Genomic DNA, 24,698 nt, shown 5'->3' on the forward strand with positions numbered 1-24,698 from the left:
GCAATTGTAAAATGCTGCAGGGATTATGATGGGCACCCAAGTATCTTTACAAAAGACATACAATGTGATCTGAACTCCTTGTTCCCTTGTAGTAGTTGTTCGTAAACCTTGATTTTTAACAAAGCAGAAATGCCTCCCCTCTCTTTTGGGGCAGCGTTGTGAGTCAAGATTGTAACAAGGGGGTGAGCTTGTAGTTATGGGAGTCAAAGAAAAGGCTACCCTGTTTCCCTGAAAATAAGACATCCTCTGATAATAAGCCCAATCGGGCTTTTGAGTGTGTGCACTAAAATAAGTCTCTCCCCGAAAATATTTAAACACAGAGCTAGAAATCAGATAAGACGGCAAGAGAAGCCCGATCTTGCTCCATGCGCCCCAAAACAATAAGATCTCCCCGAAAATAAGGCCAAGCACTTATTTCAGGGTTCAAAAAAATATAAGAAAAGGGCCTTTTTTTCGGGGAGACATGGTATTTCAGAGCCAGCTTAGTCTTGTAGCATCATGCTACAAAGTAGGAGACAGTAAATTCTAGTTCTGCTTTAACCATGAAAGTCAGCTAGGTGACTTTAGGCCAATCACAATGAGATTGTGATTTCTAGTCCTAACTTAGTCATGAAAACTAGCTGGGTGATAAAATGGTGGTGAAATATAATACAGGTAGTCCTCAACTTACAACCACAAGTAAGCCCAAAATTTATGTTGTGGAATGACAAAATTTGTTAAGTGAGTTTTGCCCCATTTTACGACTTTCCTTACAACATTCGTTAAGTGCAGTTGTTAAATTAGTAATACACTTGTTAAGTGAATCTGGTTTTCCCATTATCTTTGCTTGACAGAAGGTCTCAAAAGGAGATCACATGACTCCGTGCCACTGCAACCGTCATAAATGTGAGTCAGTTGTCAAGCATCCGAATGTAAATCACATGACCATGAGGATGCTACAACGATCATAAGTGGGCAAACCAGCTATAGGTCACTTTTTTCAGTGATGTTGTAACTTTGAACGGTGCTAAATGAACTGTTTTAAGTCAAGGATTACCTGTATTATATCAATAGCAGTTAAACTTACATACCGTTTCATAATGTTTTACAGCACCAAGCAGTTTATAGAGTCAACATACATACAGTAGAACCTCTGGTCATGACCATAATTCGTTCCATAACTTTGTTATGATATAGTCATGACCCAAACCTAATTTTGGAAATATGGCGCTTACAAAAAAAATGGCATGAAAGAGGAAATCCCCCATGGAAAAAAAATTGTGAATTTTTTGGTCAGAACCCGATTTGGTTGTGGTCAGAAGCATTCGTGATCAGAGGTTCTACTGTACATACATTTTCATTCATTCATTCATTCATTCATTCATTCATTCATTCATTCATTCATTCATTCATTCATTTATTCATTCATTCATTCAAGAACACTCCTCTGGAGGAAGTCACTTACCTAAAGCAGGGGTCTCCAGCCTTGGCAAATTTAAGACTTGTGGACTTCAACTCCACAAGTCTTTGTGGCTGTGGAATTCTGGGAGTTGAAGTCCACAAGTCTTAAAGTTGCCAAGGTTGAAGACCTCTGGCCTAAAGAACCCCAGAGAACTTGGTGCTCAAATTCTTTAGCATATTTACTAAATACTCTGATTAATGTGCTCTACCGGAAATCACTAGCTTTATTTAAAAAACAAAACAAAACCTTCCCATGGGCATATGTTCTCTGCTCTAACAATCTATGGAACCTATAGATCCATGGATATCTGCAGAAATGATTATTAGCTGTACATTCAGAGAAATAGCCTATGTCTGTTAACTTTTATTTCATTTACTAGATCTGTTTCTCACGGAATATAAAGAGTATATAAAACTGCATTTCCAAAAGCAGCTAAGAATGCACCTAAAACATGTAAAAACCAAAAAACATAATAGGCCAATAAATGCAAATGTTTACCTCTGTTAGAACCGTCTTCTTCAAAGCCAGCCCTGAAAAAAGAAGAACATGGTAAGGAGGTGAACACAGACACAGGCTGTTTTTTTACAATCCCATTCCTAACCTAGGTAGAAGCTCTGGGATGAATGCTGCCAGAAAACATGGCTTCCCTCTGTCCTTCTTACAGGAAACTTCCAAATCTGCAATCAAACTTTCCCGTTAAAAATTCATTTTGTCCAACTCAAAATGAGCAGGGTGTTTTCCCCCCCCTTTCAACTATTCCCTTCTCTCCATCTTCCTAAAGGTGAGGCTCAGAGGTGGTATTCAGCAGGTTCTGACCAGGTCTGGAGAACCAGTAACGGAAATTTTGAGTAGTTCGGAGAACCGGTAAATACCACCTCTGGCTGGCCCAGCTCCCATCTATTCTCTGCCTCCCGAGTCCCAGCAGGGAGGGAATGGAGATTTTACAATATCCTTCCCCTGGAGAGGGAAGGGAATGGAGATTTTACAGTATCCTTCCCTGCCACGCCTACCAAGCCACGCCCATCAAGTCAAGCCAAGCCCACCAACTCCACGCCCACAGAACCAGTAGTAAAAAAATTTGAATCCCACCATTGGTGAGATGGTGCATGTGTACAACTGGACATGCAAAATATTTCAACTCTCAACTATTTCAAATTCAAAATAGCTGATTCAAATTTGAAATTAACTGTTCCAACCTTGCTGGAATGTTCCAGCATTATTCTGATCAGAACAATTAGCGGTATGTTCCAAGCTGCTTTTCTGAAGTCGGAATATTTCCAGAGTAGTTATGTGAGCAATGAAACATTAAGCGCACCACGTTGTCTGCTTATAAACAGCCTCTATTAAGGATAATGGGATTTTCTTCTCAATAAGACAGAGATGTGGGCTGGAAAATTTTATGGAGTAGAAATTTGCCTCCAAAAATTTCCCACTTCAGGCAAGTTTGGCAATTTCAAAGTTGGATAGAATTTGCTCCCAATAAAGGAGAATGTTTGTAGCTCAGGGTTGAAATGAGGGATCTTTGGTGCTCTCTGAGCTTGCTTGTTTTCTTGCATATCTTTCATTACCCAAATTAGGTAACATCATCAGTGCACTGATGTTATCTAGTTTGGGTAATAAAACATCTGCAAGAAAACAAGCAAGAGCGCCAAGGACACCACCCCCCCCCAACAGAATTTGCTTTTCTAGGTGACTTTTCTAAAAAAATAGTTTGAAACATGGCTGTCTCCCCCTTGCATCAAATAATATATTGTCTTTGAACAGGCTATAGATACTGCAATGAATATGGTAATCAGAATTCTATTCATTTGCATAGGAAAACTGTTCCTATTCAATATTTTCTGGAACAGCCACATCCCTGTAAGTAAATGAACCAGATTACTTGGGAAGCTTTCTACCCATTGCCAAATTGTCACATTCAAGCAATCAAATTCCATCTCAATTGTTCCGCCTACATTTCCGTACAAACCTTAATAAGGCCATCTACGACTCTGAATAACAAAACTCATTTCTCCACCCAGAAAACTAGCATTTATTTATGCCAGATGCTTATATGATTACCCGTCTTATGTATCATAACTCTGGGAGGATCACACCACCATAATAAAATCAAAGGAAGCAATTAAATCAACATCCCCAAATCCCAGTTTTCAAACAAAAGAATCTTAAGACTTGTGATTCCTCTCTGCCCAATATGGACGATTTATGATTACAATTGGGATTAGAATTTCCATTGCTAAGCAAGGCAGTTGTTTTTAACCGGGCTTTATAACCGTTTTTTGACCCAGTTGTTAACTGAATCACTGCAGTTGTTAAGTAAATTATGCAGTCGTTAAATGAATCTGACTTCTATTTTGCTTGTCAGAAGCCAGCTGAGAAGGCTGTAAATGGATCGTGTGATCCCAGGACACTGCAAATGTCATAAATATATGCTCTTGCTAACTGCCCAAATTTTGTTCACGTAACCATGAGGAAGCTGTGATGGTCATTAAGTGCAATGACCAGTCATAAATCCCTTTTTTCAATGTCATTGTAAATCTGAATAGTCACTAAAACAAATGGCTGTTAAGGACTACATGTAATACTTTCTGAAGTGGTATGGCTGAGACACAGATTTACAGCATATTGGATTTCCATTTCAATTTCAAATCTTTATTATCAGTGCACAACATATTATTATTATTATTATTATTATTTATTTAATTTATATACCACCCTTATCCCGAAGGACTCAGGGCAGTTTACAGCCAGGATAAAAACACAACTCAAAAAAGTTAAAAAACATTTAAAAACTACTTAAAATTAAAGACTGAAGGAAATATAAGACTATAATAAAACCCCAATAACAAACTTCATTAAGCCAGCTCTGCACGATGAAATAGAAAGGTCTTTAGCTTGCGGCGAAAGGTCCGGAGATCAGGAAGTTGACGTATCCTCGGAGGCAGCTCATTCCAGAGGGCAGGAGCCCCCACAGAGAAGGCTCTCCCCCGGGGGGTCGCCAGTCTACATTGTTTGACCGACGGCACCCCAAGGAGACCCTCTCTATGAGAGCGCACGGGTCGATGGGAGGCTATTGGTAGCAGCAGGCAGTCTCGTAGATAACCCGGTCCTATGCCATGGAGCGCCTTAAAGGTGATAACCAACACCTTGAATTGCACCCGGAAGATCATATGTACAATGAGATTGGTTGAGCTCCCTCAGTGCATCCCCCAACACAATACAACTCACAGTGAAAACAAAAAATCCCTAACCCAACAAATCCTATTAACAAAACACCCCGTCCTATTGCACCAGTGTGAACATGTTACACTTTGCGCTGGCCCTGCAGTCCATCATACTACATAGTTATGATGTGATTTCTCATTCAGGAGTCTGACAGCCCACGGATAAAAACTGTTCTTCAGCCTGTTTGTGCGGCTGGCTATACTTCTATATCTCCCTCCCGATGGTAGGAGGGTAAGGACGCAGTGACCAGGGGGAGAGACTTCAGAATTCTAGATTGTGTCATTTTAAAATACGATTTTGGGTACCCCAGAATGAGTGGTTTGGGTTTTTTAAAAAAAATATTTTGGAGGATGGGGCAGCCAAGGGGCAAAAACTGATGAGCCTTGAATGTTTAAGGCACTGATTACCGTATGTGGTATTCCCTGAACCACCCCTTGTGGAAAAAAAGCAGATGGATTTTCCCAGTGAAGAAACAGATGTTTTTCCCCCTTGTTTCTGTTTGTTTAAAGGGCAAAATAAGTGCCTTAAGCCTCTGCAAGGCTTAAGATACCCATTTGCCCTTTTTTAAAAAAAAAACACTATACAAATAGGAAAAGAGGCTTTTCAGCTCTGCCCACTCCAGCAAAGATTTTTGTGTTACCAGGTACACGCCTTCTTCTCCAGGCAGGGGAGAAAAACAAAGTGCAGCCCCAAGGCCAAACAAACTACCTCCCCTAATTATTTTTAATTCATTATTTGGAGAAATTATCAGTCCTTTTCTGTCTTCTCTCTCAAGACTAAACTATCCGGTTCAGGAAGCCTGGTTTCATCCACTGCACAGAAAAGCAGCAGCTGCAGAGAGATATTTTTTTTTTTAAATCATCCCTCTAAAAAAAACCCTTATTTAAAACTAGGGCTTGTAAAATTAGCTTCTGTTTTGTTTCTTTCACCGTCCTAATTGCTTCTTTTTTGTTATTTTTGGATAGGAAGCTTACAGGCGGAGATTTGTTATTACGCATTATCATCTACCTTGGAATCCTTCTTAGCCGAAGAGCAGGTGGTGATGCTTTCAATCAGAGGCTGTGAATGAATGGCGCTCGGATATCACAGGTAGTCCTTGACTTACAACAGTTCATTTAGTGAACGTTCAAAGTCACAACGGCACTGGGGGGGAAAAGTGAATTATGACCATTTTTCGCTTACAACCGTTGCAGCATCCCGTGATCAAAATTCAGACGCTTGGCAGTTGACTAACATTTATAACGGTTGCAGAGTATTGAGGGTCCTGTGTTCACCTTTTGTGACCTTTTGACAAGCAAAGTCAATGAGGAAGCCAGATTCATTTAGCAAGTGTGCTGCTCACTTAACAGCTGCACTGATTCACTTATGAACCATGGCAAGAAAGATCATCAAATGGGGCAAAACTCAGTCAATTTTCTCACTTAAGCACTAAAAATGTTGGGTTCGGTTGTAGTGCCGGCCATTACTGGAAAAGCATTGCCAGCCATAGCAATGATGAAAGATCTAAATGGCCGGACTGGAGACAAAATATCCTAGAAAAGATCTAAGTCGGCGTGTGAGTGGCAGGCACACACTCACAGCTCCATTGGTGCAAATGGCAAGCACCTGCACCCTCCACTCATCCGAAGCCCTTTTTGTGTGAGCGGACGGCACCTGAGCAGAGGGCTCTTGTGCTCACACACGAAGTTCCATTTGTGTGAGTGGAGCTTTGTGTGTGAGCACAAGTGCCTACTGCTCGCACGAGTGGAGTTTTGTAGGCTTGCCCATTGTTCACTGATAGAGGGTCACAGCCCGTGGGTTGGGGACCCCTGACATAAGTGATCACTAACAGTCCACAAAGACTTGAAGGCTCATAACTATCAACCAAACTTTGGAAGGTCATAGATTCCCCATTGGTATCTAGCCATTCTCTGCCCTTTTGTCTGTTGTATAGTAAACTAATAATGCTCAATAAACACACAAAATTCTACTGATAGTCCTCAACTCACAAAGCCCAACAGAGACTGGAAAATTGGTTAAGTAGGCAGTCATTTAGTGACATATCATGTGAATCACCCATGGTTGTTAAGCAAGGTATCACATGATTTCAAGTTGCAATTTCCTTTAGGCTTCCCCAGTGAGTGGGGGAGCCAGCTGGGAAAGTTGCAAATGGTAATCACGTGATTGAAGCTGCACCTTTTTTAACGCATGCCACATACCCACACAACATACAAAACCCAAAGCCTCCATCACAACAGTCCTCCATCTTGACTCTTTTGACCACACCCTGCAGATACCTCTGATCAACTAGAAGGTAAGCTGTTAATGCCAGTGTGCTCTAAGCCATAATTTAAAATGGTCAACCACCTCACTATACTTTAGAGCAGTGCTTCTCAATTATTTTCTGTCATGCCCCCCTAGGAAGAAGAAAACATTTTCGCGCCCCCCGCGCAACTGTAAACACGGGGCTTAGCTTGTTATGACAGTGTTTGCCGAGGTCAAACGCGCCCCCCCTTTACGGAGCCTCGCGCCCCCCCTGGGGGGCCCGCCCCACTATTTGAGAAGCACTGCTTTAGAGAGAAAAGTGGTGCATGCTAAAAATAGTCAATTAACAGATGACATTTCATCATCCCCTATGTTTATTTTGCTCCTCTTTCAGGATGTCTGCAGCCCATGCAAGTTATACAAGGCAAGCATTGTTACACGCTATCTTTTCATTTAGCTTCCGTAATAAGAGAGTAACTTAGCCTGCCTCTGATTGACAAAAGCTCCTTGTTGACAATTCCATGGGGTCTTTAATTCCCAGCCAAGAATTCTATTTGATTTTTGCTGTAATGATCAAGGCAAGAAGGAAGTCATACAGGAAGCTGGATTTCACATGCGGCTAGTTTTTCCTGGCATACGAAGAAGAAGCAGCGCACAATAACGCAGCCACAAGGAAACAAGAGAGTAGTCCTCAGCTGCAGGATATTCGCAGCGGTACGTTGTGAAGATGAGAAACGTTTGAAGGGATAAGGGGCCTTCCTCCATTGCTACAGGAAGGATCCAAGGGAAAATGTGCTAGCTAAGCTCTTTTCCTGTACCATTTCCAGAGCTGGGGATTAGTGGCAACATTGAGGCTAATTAACCCAAGCAGCTTAACTTGCAAGTAATAAAGTTCCTGAGCCAAGCATAGCCCAGGTAGGTGAGCACTGACTAAAGCCCCAGAAGGGCCTAATCGGCTATTTTAGGAGAGGAAGAAAAACAGCAACAAGAATTTCTGCATACTTCTCTTTAAAGAGCCAAGACGTAAGTCCAATTCGAAAGAACAACATAGGTTATTTTTTAAAAAGTAAACTTCTCCACTGAGTATCTGCTGGGAGATAAGTACCCCCCCCCCAGGAAAGGGGGTACTTATCTCCTTAAGAAGGTCATACATGGCCTAGTTTCGGGGTGGGGGGAAGCAAGTACTAATTTTATGCCAGCCAGGCAATGCTGTACAGGTAGTCCTCGACTTACGACCTAATTGAGCCCAAAATTTATATTGGTAAGCGAAACATTTCTTAAGTGAATTCTCCCCATTTTACAATCCTTCTTGCTACAGTTAAGTGAATCACTGCAATTGCTAGTTTAGTAACACGGCTGTTAAATGAAACTGGCTTCCCCATTGACTTCTCTTATAAGGAGGTCAGAAAAGGTGATCACGTGACCCCCTGAGATACTGCAACCATAAGTATGAGTCAGTTGCCAAACATCCAAATTTTGATCACATGACCATGGGAATGCTACAGTGTGAAAAACGGTCATAGGTCACATTTTTCAGGGCTGTTGTAACTTTGAGCGGTCACTAAATGAACTGCTGTAACTCCAGGACCACCTGGAGTTGAAGTCCTCCAGGCTTAAAGTTGCCAAGTTGGAGACCCCTGATCCAGGGAGCTGTCCCTGGATAGAACTCAACACCTTCAGCAGCAGTTCTGGGGTACTCATTTCCATGCCCCCTAGAGACTCCCCCCTTTACAGCCATGGCCCCTGCTGTAATGCAGCCTGCTGTAACTTGGGGATGAGACAACACCCAGGATGAGAGTCCAGCAGACCAAACAAGCTGGAAGAAAAGCGGCCGCTTCGGCAGAACTGGTTTGTTGCCTAATTTTGATTACATCCTAATTAATGCCCAGAGACTAGTTTCTTAATAGAGTATTTATTAATTTATGAATAATGAAATAGGGCATGCAGAATGGTAAGAGTTTTTGGTGCACCGAAGTGCCCTCAACTGCACTTGAATTATAAACTAATGTCAAAGAAGATAAAATGCTGGCAATATTAATGACAGCACGAACAGAAACCATCCACAAAAAGTTATTCATCTTCGTAGACATTCTGATACTGGAGAAGTGAATGCATGAATAAAATGCCTTTCTCTCAAATTAAGACACCGAAGACGTTGACAAACTGAAATCAATGCCAGGGCTGATTTAGGCTAACTTGTGTCTGGCGGAGTTATGTGTTGTCCCAGGAAGGCTGACATCTTCCCATTGTTTACAGGTAGTCCTTGAGTTACAACAGTTCATTTAGTGAACGTCTAAAGTTACAATGGCACTGAAAAAAGCGACTTATGACCATTTTCGTACTTGTGACATCTGCAGCCAAGTGTCTCAGTTTTGATCACATGACCATCATGGTCACGTGATCAAAATTGAGACACTTAGCAACTGACTCATATTTACGACCGTTGCAGTGTCCTGGGGCCCCGAGGTCCCCTTTTGCAACCTTCTGACAAGCAGTCAATGGGGAAGCCAGATTTCCCCCAAACAACCGGGTTACTAACTTAACAACGGCAACAATTCATTTAACAACTGTGCCCAGAAAAATTGTAAAATGGTTTAAGAAAGCAATACTAGGGCATTCAAAAAAGGCAAAAAAGGCAGGAAAAATTAGATCTTATCCCAGAGCAGGTTCAACCGAGCATATGAAGATTTATTTTTCCTTGCATACCCTGTCTAATTTGCTCTACGCTCAAAGAAACATGCAGAAGACAGAGGGTAATAAGGACCAATGACTGTTCTTCTGGACCGCTAAGGGCACAAAGAGCATCATCGGGACGTTAAGATATAGTTTTGGAACGATCTGTTCTGTAAACAACATTTTCTCTGCCCCGTTGAGTAGTGATCACAAATCCAGGCTGAGGTCAAGACAAAAAGTTTAAACAAAGTGAGAGTGCTGGAAGAAAAAGGTATACAGAAAACCAATTCCTTAGAAAAACTGTTACCCAGAAGCAGGCACAAGTAGCATAAAGGAAGGACTCCAGAGACTATTATCCGACAGTATTTCAATGTTTAAAATAAGACCGCACAACATTAAGCTTCTGAATACAGGTAATCTTTCATTTACAACAGTTCACTTAGTGACCATTTGAAGTTACAACGGCACTGAAAAAAGTGACTTAAGGCTCTTTTTCACACTTGCAACCATTGCAGCATCCCCATGGTCACACAATCAAAATTCAGACGCTTGGCAACTGGTTCATATTTATGACGGTTGCAGGGTCCCGGCGTCATGTGATCCCTTTTTGTGACCTTCTGACAAGCGAAGTCAATGGGGAAGCCAGAGTCACTTGATAACCATGTTGACTTGACAACTGCAGTGATTCACTCTCAACAACTGCGGCAAGAAAGATTGTAAAAATGAGGCAAACTTCACAACAACTGTCTCACATAGCAACAGAAATTTTGGGCTCAAAATGTGATTGTAAGTAGAGGGCCACTTCTACTGAAGTATATGGCTCCTTAGAACCTCAAATGTTTTTCCCAAGTTATAACGATTCATAACATTATTTAGAAACCTTCTTGAAATCCTCCTTGGAGTGTAGCCCTCTGAAAAGGGATGAAGGGTGGTGGCACTCCACAACATTTTGGGTGACCCGCCAGTGTTCACCAACACCCAACAACTATTCTTGAAGACATGCCCCATTCTTGTTCAATTATCAGAGGCTGCGTAAGAATGGAGTGGACTATTACACAGCCTCTGGACCAGAGGTGGATTTCAGCAGGTTCTGATCAGTTCTGGAGAACCGGTAGCGGAAATTGTGAGTAGTTTGGAGAACCGGTAGTGAAAATTCTGACTGGCCCCACCCCCATCTATTCTCTGCCTCCCGAGTCCCAGCTGATCGGGAGGAAATGGGGATTTTACAGTATCCTTCCCCTGGAGTGGTGTGGGAATGGAGATTTTGCAGTATCCTTCTCCTGCCATGAGCACCAAGCCACACCCACCAAGCCACACCCACAGAACCGGTCGTAAAAAAAAATTTGAAACCCACCACTGCTCCAGACCCTCTGGACTGGAGGTCATGCTCTTGCGCGGCCTCCAGACTCTCCGAAAATCGCACAAGGATGGGATGTGCTTTTGCAGTGTTCAGAGGCTGCAGAGGCCACATTGGAGCGTTCTCCGGAGCCATTTCAAAAACGAAGCTTTACACAACACGGAGCTGCCTCAGGTAGGCCGCGAGGGCCTGTCAGCAGAAAGGGAACGCTGCCTGAAGGCAAGCGGTGTGGGGCAGATCCTAGGGAATCACACACACAATTGGACTGTATATTTAAACATTCATATCCAAAGAATTTTCTTTTCTTTGGGGGTGTGTCTGCGTGTGACATGCCAACAATCAACGTTAGGCATTTTCAGTATATTCGATAGGCAAAGCCAAAGGGTTCACCATCACTGTGTAGATGGCAAAGATGAAGATGTTTTTGATGAAGTCCAGGCTATGATAAACGTGGTGATATAACAGGGTTCTCCAACCTTGGCAACTTTTAAGACTTGTGGACTTCAACTCCCAGAATCCCTCAGCCAGCAAAGCTGGCTGAGGAATTTTGGGAATTGAAGTCCACAAGTCTTAAAGTTGCCAAGGTTGGAGAACCCTGTGATATAACAATACAGGTAGTCCTTGACTGACAGTCACAATTCAGCCCAAAATTTCTGTTGCTAAGCGAGACATTTGCTAAGTGAGTTTTGCCCCATTTTACGACCTTTCTTGCCACATTTGTTGAATGAATCACTGCAGCTGTTAAGTTAGTAACGGAGTTGTTAAGTGTTCTCCATTGACTTTGCAGAAGGTCACAGAAGGGAATCACATGACCCTGGGACCCTGCAACCGTCTCAAATATGAATCAGTTGCCAAGCATCCGAATTTTGATCATGTGACCATGGGAAAGCTCCAACAGTCTTAAGTGTGAAAAACGGTCATAAGTCACTCCTTTCAGTGCCGTTATAACTTTAAGAGTGGTCACTAAATGAACTGTTGTAATTGAGGATTACCCCCATAATTATTGCAGCCTTTCCTTATAGAAAAGCTACTGCAGTCCTTTTATAATCTTAGCTGCCATCCACTGAACCTTCTCTATTTCCACTACAAGTAATCCTTGAGTTATGACTGGCCACTTAGCGATTGGTTGAGTTTATGAGTAACCTCCCTGGTGGTACAAGTAGTCCTTGGTTTACAACAGTTCATTTAGTGACCATTCAAAGTTACAATGCCACTGAAAAAAGGACCATTTTTTCATACTTATGACCTTTGTAGCATCCCCATGGTCATGTGATCAAAATTCAGATGTTTGGCAACTGGTTCATACTTATGACAGTTGCAGCATCCTGGGGTCATGTGATCTCCTTTTGTGATCTTCTGATAAGCAAAGTCAACAGGAAAGCCAGATTCACTTAACCATGTTACCAATTTATCAACTGCAGTGATTCACTTAACAATTGCAGCCAGAAAGATCGTAAAGTGGGGCAAAACTCACTTAACAAATGTCTCATTTAACAGCAGAAATGTAAGGACCACCTGTACTTATAACCTGGTTCTGAAGTTCTGACAGCCAATCTTTTCCCCAGTCATGTGACCGCATTTTTTGTAGTGTTTTTGCAGAAACCAGCATCTATTTCCAGTTTTTGGCAAAACTGGCCCATAATGTATGTTTATTTCACTTAATGATCATTGCAAAAAAGTCATACAATCGAGTGGGTTACATGGATGAGCCATTTTACAGTCGTAAGTCAAGAACTCCCTGTGTATCTGCTCTGAGGTGTGGTAATCAAAACAGCCCCCAATTTTCCAGATGTGGCTGCCCCATTGATTAATTAATGGCATTATGATATTGGCCTCTCTATCTTCAATACTGTTTCTTATTACGCCAGTTGTTGGTCTTTTTTCTTTTCTTTTTTCTTACAGAGGATGCACACAGTGTGGATACCTTTATTGAACTGTTTACCATTACTCCACGACCTTTGTCCTCATCAATCATCACTAACTCTGATCCCATTAGATCCCACCAACGATCTTCACTCAGCAGGCTATTCCTTATCCTGCTGGACAGCTCCCTAGCATTTAGCCGGAACAAGCTTGCTCTGCTTTTCTACACGTCTTGTCCGTTCAGTTTTCTGGAATGTTTGCTTTATGGTTTTAATGTATTTCATCTGGCAGATATTTTGGCTCATTCCGAGATGGTTGTTGAGACTGCCCTGGTATCTTAAGATGAGCAGCTGACTTAAAAAGAGTTAATTTTTCCACCAAGATTGCATGTCATACATTTATTTTACATTTGATTTCTAATTTCCAGTTAACCTCACGCAGGTCAGATAGGGACAGCCAAGGGGCTGAATGTGGCTCAAATGCTGTATAACACCCAAGTCTATTGCAAAGCATTTCTCATATTCGTTTTCTTTAGAACAGGGGTGTCAAACTCGCAGTGTCACGTTGTCGTCATGTGATGTATTGTGACCTTTTTTCCCCTTTGCTAAAACAGGGGTGGGGGCGGCCGGCACGTGACACATCTAGTCTGCGAGTTTGACACCCCTGCTTTAGAATATAGTAGGAAGATTGCTGATTTAATTCCTTTCTACTGATGTCAAAATTCCCTTCTCAAAGAACATTTAAGAAATCTTTGGAGGTTCTGGGTCAGTGGCAGGCTGAACAGTTCTCATGTGATAGTAAAATAAGTCAGAGACACTCTCTCGCAGCATTAATGAGTCATCTAATCCCATTTTAACATCCGCTGCAGAAATCCTTTTACTGGAATAACAACCTTTTCTTCACAAGATTTTAACCAGATCTTCCAAGCCCAAATCTGGTCAACCAGGTGAGAGAAAATCCAATCATTTCCAAATAAACAGTGGCTGGCATTGACCCTGAGGGTCGTCAGAAAGGCTTGAAAGACCTGGTTTTTCTGGGGGGGGGGGAAATCCAGGAACTGGGGCTGACTGGAAATACTGATGAAACAGCTGAAACAATAATTCTAGTCACTTTTTTTGTTGCTACTTTTAATTACAGATGCTTTTTGACTGAATGACCAAAATTCCAGATTAGGATTTTCATTGCTACCGTAAGCAAGGCAGCTGTTAAGTTGGCCACACCCAATTTTACCTTTTTTTTAAAACCATGGTTGTTAAGCAAATCACTGCAGTTGTTAAGTGAAGTATACAATTTTTAACCTCTAAGTGGTTTACAGAGTCAGCCTATTGCCCACAACAATCTGGGTCCTCATTTTACCTACCTCAGAAGAATGGACCTTGAGCCTGGTGAGATTCGATCTGCCAAACTGTTGGCAGCTGGTGATCAAAAGAAGTAGCCTGCAATACTGCATTCTAACCACTGCGCCATGGCAATCATGTGACCCCTGGATGCTGCAATTATCATAAATATGTGTTTTGTTACCAAGCACCCGAATTTTGATCACTTAACTATGGGGATACTGAGATGGGTGTAAGTATGAGAAGTTATAAGTCACTTTTTTGGAAATTACAGTGCTGCTATAACTTCAAACAGTCGCTAAATGAATAGTCATAAGTTGAGGACTACCTATATATTGCTTTTTGTTGATTATTAGTTGTATAAGAACCAGAGTGATACAATGGTTAGAGTGCAGTATTACGGGCTAACTCTGCTCACTGCCAGGAGTTCAATCCTGACCAGATCAAGGTTAACTCAGCCTTCCATCCTTCCAAAATCGGTAAAATGAGGACCCAGATTGTGCTGACTCTGTAAACCACCTAGAGAGGGCTGTAAAATGGTGTATAAGTCTAAGTGCTATTGCTATACTACCAAGAGTCTCAAGTGTCTGAGTTGGGAAGTCATAGAAATGCAATCCATACATCAAACTAAAAGAAAGGATGAATAGGATCACCCATCATGTTATGTCAGAGGCCCCCAACCTTTTGGGCACCAGGGACCAGTTCCGTAGAGGGCATTTTTTCCAGGGACCATGTACGTGTGTGTGGTTTCGTTTGCTACCTAGATTCCAAATATACACAGATGGGGTTTCATTCGCTTGCGCAGCCTGGGTCCTGAAGAGCCACAGACCGCTACTGGTCCACAGCCCGGGGATTGGAGATCCCTGTGTCATGCTCCCGAGGACATGGACAGGTTGTTGGGTAGGCTGAATGCCACCACGTGTTTACTGGACCCGTGCCCCTCCTGGTTGGTGCTGGCCACTCAGGAGGTGACACGAGGCTGGCTCCAGGCAATTACGAGCGCTTCTTTGGTGGAGGGTGTCTTCCCGGCCGCCTTGAAAGAGGCGGTGGTGAGACCCCTCCTCAAGAAGCCTTCCCTGGACCCGGCTGTTTTAGGTAATTATCGTCCGGTCTCCAACCTTCGCTTCGCGGCGAAGGTTGTAGAGAGTATGGTGGTATATCAGTTTCCCTTACACCTGGATGAAACTGTCTATCTAGACCCGTTCCAGTCCGGTTTCCGGCCCGGTTACAGCACTGAGACGGCTTTGGTCGCGTTGGTGGATGATCTCTGGAGGGCCAGGGATAGGGGTTGTTCCTCTGCCCTGGTCCTATTAGACCTCTCAGCGGCTTTCGATACCATCGACCATGGTATCCTGCTGCGCCGGTTGGAGGGATTGGGAGTGGGAGGCACCGTTTATCGGTGGTTCTCCTCCTATCTCTCCGACCGGTCGCAGAGTGCTGTCCTGGTGTTTGGAAGCCGTATGGGTCTGGATGGGGAGAAACAGGCTCAAGCTCAATCCCTCCAAGACAGAGTGGCTGTGGATGCCGGCATCCCGGTACAGTCAGCTGAATCCACAGCTGACTGTTGGGGGCGAGTCATTGGCCCCGATGGAGAGGGTGCGCAACTTGGGCGTCCTCCTGGATGAACGGCTGTCTTTTGAAGATCATTTGACGGCCGTCTCCAGGAGAGCTTTTTACCAGGTTCGCCTGGTGCGCCAGTTGCGCCCCTTTCTAGACCGGGATGCCCTATGCACGGTCACTCACGCCCTCGTGACGTCTCGCCTGGATTACTGCAATGCTCTCTACATGGGGCTCCCCTTGAAGGGCATCCGGAGACTGCAGTTAGTTCAGAATGCGGCTGCGCGGGTTATAGAGGAGCCCTCGTGGCTCCGTATGACACCTATCCTGCGCAGACTGCACTGGCTACCTGTGGCCTTCCGGTGCGCTTCAAGGTTTTGGTAACCACCTTTAAAGCGCCCATGGCATAGGGCCGGGTTACTTACGGGACCGCCTACTGCTACCGAATACCTCTCACCGACCTGCACTCTCACAGAGAGGGACTCCTCAGGGTGCCGTCAGCTAGGCAGTGTTGCCTGGCGACGCCCAGGAAGGGCCTTCTGTGGGGGCTCCCACCCTCTGGAACGAACTCCCCCCAGGACTCCGTCAACTTCCGGACCTCCGAATCTTCCGTCGCGAGCTTAAAACACATTTATTCATCTGCGCAGGACTGGACTAGATTTTAAATTTATAGTGGTTTTAATTGGTTTTAATATTTATACTATTTTTAATAATTTGGCTTTTAGAATAAGTTTTTTAATGGTTATCTTAATTTGTACATATATGTTTTTACTTGCCTGTGAACCGCCCTGAGTCCTTCGGGAGATAGGGCGGTATACAAATACGAATAAATAAATAAAAATAATAAATAAATGCCATTCTTATCTGCAGTTTATCGAATAAACTCCAATTGGACAGTCTCACACAATACATTAAATGAAAACCAAACAAGTTCATATTATAGGTTAGGATAGTAGTGCATGGACACTACATTGCCGATAAGCAGGAAGAAAAGTCTAGATCAGAGGAGTCCAGCCTTGGCAACTTTTAAGACTTGTGGACTTCAATTCCCAGAATTCCCCAGCCAGTAGTGTACAAGTCTTAAAAGTGGGTCTAGACTCCAGACAAACACCTGAGTACTGAACTGAAGCACACGGTTAAACCTTGGAATTGCAGAGATCAGATGAGTAAGTATTCCAGTTCACACATCCATTAAGCTCCCTGTGCCTGAGCAATCAATATTGTGCTTCCCAGGACAAAGCAAAGAAATAGCTGCTCAACATTTCACCATCTGTGCTTTTGCTGTCTGCCTACTAGGCAGTCTCTTTGTTGGTGGGCCTTAATTACACTCCCTACAGCTGGCACGCAGGGCAGTAAGTGGCAGTGAACATTCAAAACAAAATGGGTGGCATCTGAAGAGACCAAAGCGGAGCGCCACCTCCTCACCACAGGTGACAAACCACCATCTCCAAAGCCTCCATCCCACAACCACCATAACCCTGCTTTGGGGTTTGGGGGATATCTGTGTGGAGGAGGAATGATTGCTCGGTTCTTTACCTCACCTTCAGAGTTCTTTAAATATTGTTTTTTTTCTCCCCCTTTTGTATCACAAACTGCTCTCTTTTGTGGCAGAAAAACAGGAGAGTTTGGAAAATTGTAATATCACCAGTTGGACTGCTTAACAGATTGAAGACACCAGATTGAAACAAGCAGCAGCCCTGGAGGATGGATACAGGTAGTCCTCGATTTACAACCCCAACTGAGCCCAAAACTTCTGTAGCTAACCGAGTCAGTTGCTAAGTTGCCCTATTTTATGACCTTTCTTACCACAGTTGTTAAGTGAATCAGTGCAGTGGACAAGTTAGTAACCCGGTGGTTAAGTGAATCTGGCTTCCCCAACAACTTTGTCGCAAAAGCTGATCACATGACCCTGGGGCACTGCAACCGTCATAAATATGAGCCAGTTGCCAAGGATCTTAATTTTGATCACGTGACCATGCTGCAACAATTGTAAGGGTGAAAAATGCCCATGCCACTTTTTTTAGCGAATAGTCACTAAATGAACAGCTGTATGTCAAGGATTACCTGAATGTTGTTCTCAACATCCTATCCTGTGGGACCAGATCAGTGGTGAGTTTCAAATTTTTTTACTACAGGTTCACTGGGTGTGGCTTGGTGGGCGTGGCATGGCTTGGTGGGCGTGGCATGGCTTGGTGGGTGCGACTTGGTGGGCACGGCAGAGGAAGGATACTGTAAAATCTCCATTCCCTCCCCAATCTAGGGGAAGGTTAGATGGGGGTGGGGCCAGTCAGAATTTTTACTACCTGTTCTCCAAACTACTCAAAATTTCCGCTCCGGTTCTCCAGAACTGGTCAGAACCTACTGAAACTCACCTCTGGACCAGATGACATTCATTGCTAGTGACTCTATATGATCTAAACTCCCCACCCCAACATTCTATATTTGTAGCATCTAAGCAGGTTCGACACTGCTGGACTTACAACCTCGACTTAAACCACAACTGAGATCAGAACCTCTGTTGCTAAGCAAGGCAGTTGTTAAGCAAGTCACATCCAATTTTAAATCCTTTTTTTTAAACCATGGTTAGTAAATGAATTACTGCAATCGTTAATTGTTAAGTCACTAAGCGAATCTGGCTTCACCCATTGACTTTGCCTATTAGAAGCTGGCTGGGAAGGTTGCAAATGGCAGCCACAGAGGGCCCTGGGATGCTAGAACAGTTTTAAATACGTGCTGGTTGCCAAGTGCCTGGAGTTTGATAATGTACTGTATTTTTCGCACTATAAGATGCACTTCCCCCCCCCCCAAAAAAAAGGTGGGTGACAATATCTTATAGAGGTGTCTTATACAGCAAATATTGGGGCGGTTGGTGTGGCAGCATTGTTCACCGCTGCCACCTGTCACCGCTGCTGCCACTCACCGCCACGAGACACTGGAGCAGCTGATTGGCAGTTGGATCAGCCTCCCGGATTACAGCCAATCAGCTGTTCTAGGTGGCGAGGATCACCACTGCTGCCGCCAAGCACCAAGAGCTAGGGCTGCGATAATGTGCTGAAGCTGACCAGGCTGTTTGCTGCAAGAATGCTAGCTAGATGAATATTGGATGGATGCTGGGAAGCAGAGGCAGATTTTTTTTTTCTTGTTTTCCTTCTGTAAAGCTAATATGCATCTTATGGTTCGGTGCGTCTTATAGTGCGAAAAATATGGTAACTATGGGGATGCTACAATGCTCTTAAGTGCAGGGATCAGCCATAATTCACTTTTTTCAGTGCTGTTGTAACTTTGAACAATTGTTAAAGGAATGGTGGGAAGGACTACCTGTTCAGGTAATCCTCGAGTTACGACCACAATTGAGTCCAAAATTTATGTTGCTATGTGAAACATTTGTTAAGTAAGTGCCCCCTTTTATGACTTTTCCTGCCACAGTTAAGTGAAGCATGTCATTCATTAATTTAGTAACATGGCTGTTAAGCAAATCTGGCTTCCCCCTTGACTTGGCTCGTCACAAGGTTGCAAAAGCAGATCACATGATCCCAGGACACTGCAATTGTCATAAATATGAACCAATTGTCAAGCATCTGCATTTTGATCACAAGTATGTTGCAACAGTCATAAGCGTGGGAAATGGGCATAAGGCACTTTTTTTAGTGCCGTTGTAACTTTGGACGGTCACTAAATGAGTGGTTATAATTTGAGGACTACCTGTACTGACTCTCACCCTCTCTGGACAGAGTGGTTGTGAGACTAGCCCAGGGGTCTGCAAACTTGGCTCTTTTAAGACTTATGGACTTCAACTCCCAGAGTTCCTCAGCCAGCAAAGCTGGCTGAGAAACTCTGGGAGTTAAAGTTCACAAGTCTTAAAAGAGCCAAGTTTGCAGACCCCTGGACTAGCCCAATGTCACTCAATTAGCCCCATGCCTAAGGCAAGACTTAAAACTCACAGACTCCTGGTTTCTAGCCTGATGCCTGAACCGCTACACCAAAGTCTCTATAGCCTCACATTACACAGGATTTATTTAGCTTGCCTTGCAAACGTGGCCTAGGTCAAACCCAAACAAATCACATTATCATCCGGCATAATGTGACATACAAGCTTGCTGCCCCCTCCCCACTTTAGCCTTGATTTTTCTCCGGGATGCAGATACGGTGTCAGTTTGCATTATTCCTAATGCCTTCAAATCTTTCCTTAAAAGCTCATCATTTATTTGCTAAATTCTGCATGGCTGCAGTGGAAAGGAAGCCCCAATATTGTGTGCATATTAAGTGAGCAAACCCTCCTTTAGGGAGATAGACGGCAACCTAGCCTTCTGTTGCCTTGTGCCACAAGGTTCATGCATGGTGTTAAACCCATAATGTGTTGTTTTTGTTTTGGCTTACCATAATGGGGAGATCCGGCCATTGTGGTTTGGAAATCAAACTTTATGGTTTTATGTTATGTATGAATCAGGCTTCTGCGGCTTAATTCTCTCTGAATCACTGCTCAGTTCAGTCGGCACGCCAAGCTGCGACTTATATGAACTGGGATTTAGAAGTCAAAATATGTTTCGGAGCTTCCCTCCGGCTTTTTTTCAGCGCAAAACAAAGGTTTACCGATTCTGACATCGCACCGAAGCAGAACGAACTTAAATCGTGACCTGCGAGCTCACTTTAAATCACAGTATTATACAAGCTGTGCTTTATGCTCGCTTCAGTTCAAACCTTTATGGTTTCTCAGTTCAAATTCCAGTCCAAATGATAGTTTGCCTACGTGATTTGATGTAGTACAGGTAGCCTTCGACTTACAATTCATTTAGAGGCCATTCAAAGTCACAATGGCACTGAAAAAAGTGACATGACTGTTTTGTACACTTACGAGTGTTGCAGCATCCCCATGGTCACATGATCAAAATTCACATGCTGACTCATATTTAAGACTGTTACAGAGTCCTAGGGTCATGATCACCTTTTGTGACCTTCTGACAAGCAAAGTCAATGGGGAAGCCAGATTCACTGAACAGTATTATTAACTTAACAACTGCAGTGATTCACTTAATATCTATGGCAGAAAGGTTGTAAAATAGGGGAAAAAACAACTGTCTCACTTAACAACATAAACTTTGGATTCCATTGTGATTGTAAGTCGAGGACTTCTTGTATTTGACAGGCTATGAACTACCACTCAGAACGAAACTACAGGTAGTCCTCGACTTATGATCACAATTGAGCTCAAAATCTATGTTGTTAAGTGAGTTAAGTGAGCAATCATAAATATGAACCAGTTGCCAAGGGTCTGAATTTTGATCACGTGATCAGGATGCTGCTGCAAAAGTCCTAATTGTGAAAAACGGTCGTAAGTCACATTTTTCAGTGCCGTCATAATTTATGAACGATCACTAAATGAACGGTTGTCGGTCAAGGAGTACCTACTTACAGTTTGGCAAGTTTGGCAGCAACAGTGAAATCCTGGCCACCTTTTCTATAAAGCCCCCTCAACTATTCCTCTATCAACCTTTTCTCCTCGCCCCACATTCGCCCTTCTTTTCAGCATACTTTACTCAGGACTGGGAGGTTTCTACGTATATCCCCCCCAACCTGCTTCACACCCCTGAGCCATGCTGCAGCCAAAGCAAAGTGTGCTGTTCAAAATGGCTATGTGCAGCTTTCCCTTTCTTTCTCCACAACACCCACCGCCCCCCCCCCCACAACATTGCTTAAGCACCTTCCAGAAGAAAGGGAACAAAATCAGCCATTCTACATAACAGGCTTTCTGTTGCTGAAGCAGCCTGATCACCAGATTAACAGAATTCATAGCTACAAAGCTTGTGCTTGTAGCTTTTTATATAACTGTACAGTGGGGTGGGGGTTTTTTTTTTTAAATTAAATTCTTACGTAGGCAATCCAAATTATGCACAGAAAGAAAACCAAACAAAACCACCAACTGTCCCCACTCCCAATGACACAGGAATCAGCATATATGCATGGAGGCATCTCTCATTTCACATAACTAATCTCTATTTTTATAACATTCTGACTGTGAGGTTGGGGGAGAAAAAACCCGCAACGTATGAGAGGCTAATTTAGTTTTCAGAAAATTGCACAAGATTGGAGAATGTGGACCATCACCCAAATGTTACCAGGTATTGCCAATGTACTGCTGGGACCAGTTTGGCAATCATAAGGACTAGAATCTTAATGTTTTAACCAAACCAGAATTTTCAAGAAAAGAAATTAGCTCTCAGCTGAATTGTAGCCAGGGTGAATTTGATTTAAATCAAGTTGATTTAAATCATGATTTAAATCGCTAGTTAAAAAGGCTTGATTTAAATCAACTCGATTTAAATCATAATTTTTAAAGGGCAACTGTTATCCCTGCTGTGAAATTGTGTGAATGCATCAGTGCCCATGTTATCTGAGCTTGCAGCTAGATTCACTGAATGTTTACCAAAAACGTAAATATTGCAGAATATAGAGCCTCATGCTACATAACTACGTTTCATTTCATGCTGAATAAACTACATTATTCATGTATCTTAAATAGAAAACTATCTTTAGATAAATTTTTATTCCAAAAACATTTTATTAAAAAAAATTGATAAAAATAAAAAAATCCGATTTAAATAAAAAGAATCAGATTTAAAATTTTAAAATCTGATATTTTTTTTAAAAAAAATTTTAATCATCAGTTTTTATCCACCCTGATTGTAGCCTTAATGGCCACTTATACAATCAGATGTTTACAAGCGCCAGGATCCTGTGGGTAACTGGAATATCAGGAAAGACTTGGTGATCAGTGCAAGTAGGTGCAAAACAAACTATATGTTGAAAATTAGACAAATCAAGCTCTCAGTTTCTTTCTAAGGAAGCTTTGCAGGTAGTCCTCGACTTAGGACCACATCTGAGCCCAAAATTTCTGTTGCTAAGTGAAATAGTTAAGTGAATTTTGCCCCATTTTATGATCTTTCTTGCCAAAGTTAAGTGAATCACTGCAAATGCTAGGTTAGTAACCTAACCGTTAAATGAATGTGGCTTCCCTATTGACTCAACTTTGTCAAAAGTTCCCAAAAGATGATCACCTCGTCTCAGGACACTGCAACCATCATAAATATGAACGAGTTGCCAAGCATCCAAATTTTGATCACATGACTATGGGAATGCTGCAATGGTTGTTAGTGTGAAAAATGGTCATCAGCCACTTTTTTCAGTGATGTAGCTTCGGACGCTCACTAAATGAACTGTCTGTTAAGTTGAGGACTACCGGTATTTCCCACAAGTCAATAGCTTGCAAAACATTTTACTCTCTAAAGCCTGAGGGTTTTTTCAGGCTAGAAATGGAATGGGCTAGTAAAAGAGACACCGAATTATTGTTCTTCTCCTTTGCTGGTCGGTCCATTGCATTTCTGAGGAGACTCTTTCTGCAACCAGGATAGACTAGTAAAGGATAAACTGTGTACCAAGATGAGGATTTTTATCACATGGCACTTTAAAACCCTTGTACAATCCAGCCACAGTAACACAGTTCGGCCAAGCTCTCATTCCTCTGCATACTGATGAGATTTTTAAAATCCCTTCTAGTAATGCACCTGCCACAAAGGATTTAAGAGACATCGTGCCCACAGCCTCCTCCAGTACCCCCACTCTTCAGGTTGTGACCAAGCCAACAGCAATCCACTTTGACCACTGCATGGGCTGGGAAGGGGCAAAACTGCTTTGTGTGAAAAGCAGAGCTTGTTAATTATGTCTCATACCTTACTTGGAATCCACATCAAGAGCAATCAATGATCGCTCTGACTCTTTAAACTTCACTCCCAGCTGTATTAAATATACATGAGACAAATATGCAACGTGCAACAAGCTTTACGGAACCCAGTAAAAGACATCCAAGACAACTTAACACCATGCAGCAATTATGTCGAGACTGTTGGTAAACGTGCTTTAAAACCTACCTGATAGTTATTTACACACACACACAAATCCATAATGCCTGATTTACAATAATGACATTACAGTTGTTAATATACCAGCATCAGAGTTCATACTTCAGACTAAACCTGAAGTATAGTTAAGGCATTAGTCTACACCTTAAAGACTTAGTTTCAAGATTGAAGTATGGTTAAGGCCGTGTTTCTCAACCTTGGCAACTTTAAGATGTATGGACTTCAACTCCCAGAATTCCCCAGCCAGCAATGCTGTTTCAGCAATGAGAAACACTGGGTTAAAATTATTAGTTAATATTTTTATTAGTCTTGACAATGGAGCTTACTGGAAGACTGGAGCAATCATTCTCTCTCAGCCTACCTCACCGGTCCGTGGCTGTGGGAAAAGACAAGAGGAGGAATATGTATGCCACCTTGAGATCCAAAATTGAGGCATGAATTTAACAAGCTTGAGCTATTTATAAAAATAGTAAAGACAGGGTTTGAAAAATGTAAAGTAAACAACTAAGTAAACCAGAACAAAACAAACTGCATTATGGCTTAGTATTCTGTGTGAACCCTAATCTATGACTAAGGATATCAAGCATAACCTACAGGTGCAGACAGACCATTACAAATTCTACCAACACAAGCAAAATATTCAGAGTCATGCCTCAGTCCCATCATCCAAAATTCAATGTTGCCTGTAAGACTGTGAATTCAAATTTTGTCATGAATCTTTAAGGTAAGAGTAATGAGGACATTCCTGAATGCAGACAGGAGTCTGGCAACGTATGCACAAATTAACACATCTAGGATAAATTGCAACCCTTGGTACCTTATCATCAGGAACACATTGTGAATCCCAGCTTCACCCACACGCAGGCATTGGAGGGGAGGAGGGGGAAACAACCTTGATTTAGCCAGGCTCTTTATCACATGCTAGGGGCATAGCAAATGACTCATGTTAAAAAAAAAGGGGGGGGGTAAGTTTTAAATCTTTACACACTGTTTTTAATTGTGGGAGAGCGAGAGCACCCTATCTGAATTCTAGTATGACGGCAGGACAACATCCCCTGGGGGAGGGGAAAAGAAAAAACAAGCTTTGT

At 42.7% G+C, this 24,698-nt stretch overlaps 1 protein-coding gene across 4 annotated transcripts in view; it reads right to left on the minus strand.

Annotated features, from left to right (window-relative positions):
* The window catches only part of PIP5K1C (phosphatidylinositol-4-phosphate 5-kinase type 1 gamma), an 87,531-nt gene that overhangs the window by 58,921 nt on the left and 3,912 nt on the right, over window positions 1–24,698 (minus strand). For all 4 annotated transcript variants that reach the window (XM_058163501.1, XM_058163500.1, XM_058163498.1 and 1 more), the window contains exon 2: window positions 1,940–1,971. In XM_058163501.1, the coding sequence (XP_058019484.1) occupies window positions 1,940–1,971 (32 nt within the window). The remainder of the gene's footprint in view (window positions 1–1,939; window positions 1,972–24,698) is intronic.

This window comes from Ahaetulla prasina, chromosome 1 (genome assembly GCF_028640845.1).
Source record: "Ahaetulla prasina isolate Xishuangbanna chromosome 1, ASM2864084v1, whole genome shotgun sequence".
NCBI lineage: Eukaryota > Metazoa > Chordata > Lepidosauria > Squamata > Colubridae > Ahaetulla > Ahaetulla prasina.